The sequence below is a fragment of the Trypanosoma equiperdum genome (genome assembly GCF_001457755.1).
Source record: "Trypanosoma equiperdum strain OVI genome assembly, contig: ctg_1451, whole genome shotgun sequence".
Classification (NCBI taxonomy): domain Eukaryota; phylum Euglenozoa; class Kinetoplastea; order Trypanosomatida; family Trypanosomatidae; genus Trypanosoma; species Trypanosoma equiperdum.
This window is the reverse complement of record NW_027123451.1, coordinates 17,129-23,619: the sequence shown is the minus strand read 5'-3', so window position 1 is coordinate 23,619 and position 6,491 is coordinate 17,129. Positions and strand designations below refer to the sequence as shown.

The 6,491-nt window shown below is 46.3% G+C and overlaps 1 pseudogene across 1 annotated transcript in view; it reads right to left on the bottom strand.

Annotated features, from left to right (window-relative positions):
• Nucleotides 1-4,593: 4,593 nt before the first annotated feature.
• TEOVI_000912300:pseudogene overlaps nt 4,594-6,491 on the bottom strand; it is a 2,022-nt pseudogene continuing 124 nt past the window's right edge. Inside the window, exon 1 of the mRNA in view lies at nt 4,594-6,491. This exon is cut by the window's right edge and continues 124 nt beyond it. Within this exon, the coding sequence occupies nt 4,594-6,491 (1,898 nt within the window).

Genomic DNA, 6,491 nt, shown 5'->3' with positions numbered 1-6,491 from the left:
ATATATATATATATATATATATATACAGCAGACATCCTTAATGGAGAAATCCGAGCCAATGTTTCTTCCTCTTCCTTGGCCCCCAACTGGGCGTTTGGATGAAAAGAAGGAAGCACGCAGTGGTCGTAGGAAAGGTAAAAAAAAGGGAGGGAATGCGCAATCGAAACTCTTCCACCGTACTTGGAAAACATAACAAACCAATTTGGTCATCTTATCAGTGTAGTCCCCACACCGTCTAGTTATTAATCTTTTTCCCTCCTCTTTATTTTTCTTTTTCTGTTCTGCATTTTTTTTCTTTTCTTTCCTTCTTGGCTTGGTTTAGTTCGCACCCACGCGAGTCCCACACACACACACCTTCAAAACGCAAGCACATGCCCCCCCCCCAGCAACGATGAACTGCTTCAGTTACTGCACTACGGAGAAGGCTTATGAAGCACGTCACACCGTTAAACAAAAGGGAGGAAGAGAGGCAAAAGGAACGAACATCGGAGAGAAAAACATTTGCATGACAAAAAAAAAAAGAAAAGAGAAATGTAGAGTAGAGCCCGGTGAGTTGCCGCACATGAACCTCATCTTCCACCAGAGCCATACGCATCGGCCACACTATTCTTTCCTTTTTTTTTCCAGTTATTTATTTCCTCCTCCCCTGGAGTTCATGCCCGCACTTTGTTTCCTCGTAACCCCTCATAAACACGCACGTATTCATGCATGTACAGGCACAAATAAACGCTGCGTGACAACACCAGCCCGACAAACTTGTGCATGCGGTTGCACTCCATTATTGCCGCGTCGTTCTTGCACTTCCCTCTTCTGACTTTCCCACAGCAGCACTTTCAGTCCGGCGGCAGCCAAAGTTGAGGCACTCGGGTCGAGGTTCAACCCACATGCTGCTACGAAATGGGAACAGTTAAAAAGTTCACGTTAAACAAATAAGTAAATCAATAACAATAATAACAAAGAGCAAAGAAGATGGGAAGACGCAAAGCATGTACACAGGTTAAAACTTGAAAAGGGGATATTTCGTGTCTGGGGAAAGGGGGGAAGGAAAACTATTGAAAGGAGAGGAACGGTAAAATACATCCTCTCGCATATGTATTTCTTGTCTACCTTCGAACTCCACTCGCCCGCTCATCCGTTTGGTGCCGTTGTTGTTTTGGTTTTGTTTTTGGTGTTCTCTCCAGTTTCCAGCCTTCCCTCCAAATTTGTCCCATTTCGGTAGTTAATGGGAATGTTGTAAGAGGAAAAGGGAAAAAAGAAACAGGAAAAAGAAAAAAGTGTGCCCTCCACAAGATAAATGTGCCAAACAACGTCACGCCACAGACACAGCCGCAGTGTGAGAAGTAGGGAGAGATAAGAGGGGGGAAAAACAAGAAACAGAACGAAAATTAAGGAGAGAAAAGGCCCGCCGCGTATGCGTACAGATGCCTTTCACTGTCTGTTTCCACATCATCATTGCTTCATGTCTTACAACACGCACACAATCACCGCCACTCGCAGTTTTCCCCCAATGCAGTGTCAGCAACTCCCTTCAACCAACGTCTCACCCTCCGTTCCTTTTCCCGCCGGCCTAATCCCATCAAAAGATCCAAAGGCCAACAGTAAATAAATAGCATGTACGCATATATGTATAAATAAACATATAGAAACGAATACATATATATATTTATGTATGTTCCATGCGCACATCCGTACAGGGAGTGGGAAAAGGAGAAAAACAAACCCTCGAAACAAAAAAAAATCAACTGAGAAAGACGTGATTGCACACGAGTGAATTGATTGCAGAGAAAGAAAAAAAGAAAAGACACCCGCCCCGCAGTCACAAGCAAAAGCGCAAAAACACGAACACAGGCACAAGAGGACTGCTGAAACAAAAAAAACAATAAAAGGCTTCTCCCATCGCTACTTCAAGTAACTTAACACAAAAACGTGGCCACTAGAAAGAAAGAGGTGGACCGTTGCGACATCAAATGGAAGAGGGGCGGGGTCATACATAAGAACGAAAGAAACCGCAATTGGTTCCGAGGAACGCGAGGAAAGAAGGGCACAGCGTTAACAAAAAAAAACAAGACAAGAAATCCAAAAGAAGAAACAAACGAGAAAGAAGGGGAATGACTCGACCTTGCAGCCGCCAGTAGCGCCGCTATGTCGTACACTCGAGGAAAAACACACATGAACATGAGCCTCAGACGTCCATGCGCGCAGTATGGAAGAAAAAGCGGCGCACCGTGTGAAGGTATTGACAGGTGGCTCTAGTGAAGTCTCTAAGCGAAACACACACACACACACACAAATGAAAGAAAAAGAGAAAAATAAGCGAAAACTGTAAAACAAACCAAAACGTTTTAGGTTGCCTACGCGTTGGGGACACGCATTGGGCCGGAAGAATAGAAACACGCACACAAAACGAAAAGAAAGCACGAAAGGGGGACCAGGCGAAGCGGAGAGGAGGGCTGACAAAACAATCCCACACGATCGTCGAGTCGACGGTAGTTGAAGGGGGAACTGGGAGCCACGTGGGGCCAAACAAACTTGCTCGTTTCCTTTCATCTGTCCTCTTTCACATCCCGTCTCCCTTAGCCGCTGTACCTTTTTTTTTTACTTTTGGTGTTTTGTTTCACTCCCTTCTATTTTCACTTCACATAATCTCTTTTTTGTCACCTTTCCCTGAAATTCTTCCCTCTCCTTCACCTCCATTCCACAGCACGGCACCCTCACGGTTGTGTCGACATTAGACCCAAGACTCATAACGGCACATTCAAACCCCTTCCCCCCTCCCTCCACAGCAGAAGAATGAAGCGTGGGCAAAAAAAAAAACAAGAACCGGGATGAAGCAGAAACAGACGCAAAGGATATACAAAAGTACGAAAATGAGTGGAAGGAAGAGATTGAAAGTTTAAAAAAAAAAAGACAAAAAACACTTGGTGGGCCCTCTCTCTCACGGTCAAGCGTACCGAATCCTTCGCTATAAGCACGAAGCACAGAGAAAGAGAAAGAAAATGACAGGTGAAGTATGAGAACGGTGCATGGAGGAAAAAAAAATAAAAGTGGAGGCGAGAGCTGAGTATTCAATCACGCGAAGATCAAAATACACAAATACACCTACAGCCTAGCTGCCTCACACCCGCATTGCCAGCAGGAAAAGCATCCTACACTTTTTTTATTCGTGCTCTCCCACTTCATTCTCTAGTTTTCCTGACTATTCCCTCTCTTCCTCCTGACCGTTTCTTTTTATTTTTTTTTATTTAGTTAGTTAGTTGTGGCTGTTCTCCCTATTTCTTATCGCTGGAGCGAAAGAAAGTAAGAGAGAGAGGAGTCGAGGCGTGCAAAAATCATTGGATACGCAGCGGCCACGCACACACAAAATAGAAAAAAGAAACAATAAACAAGAGAGCAAAGGAGAGAAGCAAGCAAAGACGGCTTTCACCGCTCATGCAAGTCCCAGATAATGCCCTATAGATTTTATACAAACACGAACACGGGGAATGAAAACTGTGCGCCAACATCCATTTGTGAAAGTGGCGTACAAGTTTCTTTTTCCTTTCTCTCTCGTTTTGGGGAGTGTAGGAAGGAGAGAAAACGAAAAAAAAACAATAATGATAATGATAATAGTAATCATAATAAAAGCACAGAAAGTAAAGAAAAAAACACAAGTGGGAACAAAGAACGAAGCCGGAAAAAATACAACGATAGCGAGGAGGTTGACGGAATGGATGCGAAAACGACCCGAAAGAGGAAAAGAAGAAAAACCACGTGTGGAAACAAGAAAGCCCAAGAATAAATGGCCAATAAGTTTGTTAGAAAGGTATTTGAGTCAGCAAACGGGATGAAGACATATGCACCCTCTAAAACAAAAATAAAACAAAAAGAATGAAGCAATACAACACGAAAAAGAACCGACTCACCGCAAATACATTCCTTTACTGTCGCCTTTACCTTCACCCTTTTGTATCGTTCCATTTATTGCCGCTCCCCCGTCTCCAGTTGCAACAGCAGTTGCTCGTAACATTCCTGTTCTCTCCACCTCCTTACCATCGGCACCCTTATCATCACCATCATCCCTCCTTTTGTTTTACCAATTGCGAGTTTACTTCTATCTTCTATCGATAGTATGTGTTTGTGAGATTTTCGTTCCCCTCTTGGCATCTCTTTACTCTCTTTAAGGTATGAGTTGAACTGTTTGTTTTTTTTGTTTTGTTTTTAGTGGTGTTTTTCGTTTTCCCCCTTTTTTCTTTTTTTCCTCGGTGAGATTCATCCCTACACCACCATGTCGTTTATCTTCATTTCATCCAGCACTTTATGTGGAAATAAGAGAAAATTTAACAAACGTAGGGAAAATGCGAAAAAAAAAATAGAATAAAATAAAGTAAGCAGCGTGCCACGCACACAAACACAAACACGTGGCTGCGATGTAGCAGCCAAGCACACACATTCGGGTGCCCTACTCGCACATACACACATGCATATGTGTGTGCCCATGGCGTAGCCCCTTTGCCGCTGATATTGAAACCGAAGTTCCACAACTTTTATTCCCTTACTCATCACACGCAAGCATTACAATAACCGCTCACTTGCAGAGAATTCCATGGTTCCTATTCAACCACGGTGGCGCCCCAGCGGACGGCGGGTTTCGGTGTCACTGTTGTTCGTGCTTGGAGCAGCATTCATATTAGCTTGAGTGCTAGCGTTGGTGCCGACGCCATTGTTACTACCAGCATTTCGGTTTCCATTACCACGCCTTCGTGAACGCGGTCGCGAGAAGGGAATCGAACACTGCGCCGTGCCATTAGATTCAGAACCCTCGTCATGAAGTGACTCGCATTGCTTCCGCAGTTTGTACTCCAAGACACCGGCCGAATTGCGGAGGCACCGCTCAAAGTGATGGTGCGACGGGGTGACGTTAAGTATATGGCCACGAAGACCGTACTGCTCCATGAAGAAGGCGGCTAGTGTGAAGTCGCTGGTGGAAAGAAAAGTTATAAGCGTCGTGCGGTGGCATCGGCCACCCACTTTCGGGTCAGTCGTCGTGTGTAGCACCTGCACGAATCCAACACATTCCTGCCGCGTAATTGACTTTTGCGGTGGGTAGTATTGGATAACCACATCCACGTCCACGAGATCTATTGCGGTAAAGGTATCCCATCCGATCAAGAGCGTAGGCGGCACTGACTTTTTGTTACCGGCACCACCTCGATTGCCGGATGTGGATTCACGAATGAAGGCCATCACGGTCGACTCCTGTCTCTCGGGAGTATCGGTGCGCTGCATGCAGTGAACATATTCCGTCGCTTTTATACTCCCACCGCCATTTCCCCCCGCCTCTCCGGTAGTGTTGTACATGTCCCACTTAATCACCTTCTGATGCAACTGTCGGATCTCCTTATGGTGAGTAAGTAACAGAGTGCGACGACCCGCGTACATTTTTAGTACACGCTGCAGCAGCTCCATACGGTCATTCTCATCGATGTACAACAGGTATAGAACCTGCGTTGACGCAGGTGGCGTCGTACTCGGTGGCACATGCAGTTGCTCAGATGCGGGGTCCTGAGTGGCATCACCAACACCTGCGGAGGGGGACGGCGAAGGGGGATGTGATTCAGAAGGAGTTTGTATGTGGTAATACCGACGGTTTTTTCGGTTTAACCTGTACCTAATACTCTGTTTCAAAGAAACTGGAGATGCAAGGCACATCAGGAATATGTTGGGCACGAAAGCGGGCGCCCCCGGGGACGGCAAGGGCGATCCAGTACGATTAGACTGCCCCTGCCCTGTTTTGTTCGGTTGGGTCAACAACCGCAGAACATCGTCCAGCGGCGGATCGAAACTTCGACTGGCATCTTCCACAGCAAACGTTACGACGGGTGCAAAGAGTGCTTTGTCCCAGGAGTGTAGTGCACGCATTGTTGCAATGATGATGCGATATTCTCCTTCACCATCAGTTTGCTTCCCACCATTGCTGCTGCATTCCCTTTCATCTCCCTCAGCAGATGGAAGCTGTGGTTTTTGCCCCTCATTTGTCATCGTTTCAACGGTAATGCCGCAGCGCGCAGCAAGGTTTGCCACGCACTTTTGTAGACGCCCAGCGTTTTCCTTGTTGTTGGCCAACACTAACCCTATGTGGCGTGCCGAATCTCTTGAGGAAAGCACGCAATGCGCCACAAATATCATCATGAGGTTGTTTCGCTCGGAAACCGTCGGTTGCGCGTTAGTGGCACCTTCAGCGGCCGATACCCCACTCGAACTTTCGCCACTCACAGCACGCGCATCGACGATGATATCAGCGAGGTCAGTCGTGGTGTTCTCTAATACGCGCGCCTGAAACGGCGTCGGCCGTACTCCAGCACGGCGGAGCGCTTCGACCAATGTTGGGTGAATGCCCAAAGAGTCGAAACTACGCTTCGTCTCCATCCTCTTGCTTAAAACGTTCAAAAGTACGAAGAAGAAGACACAGAAATTAGGGAATACGCAGCAACCCGAATGGGGTGTAATGAGAA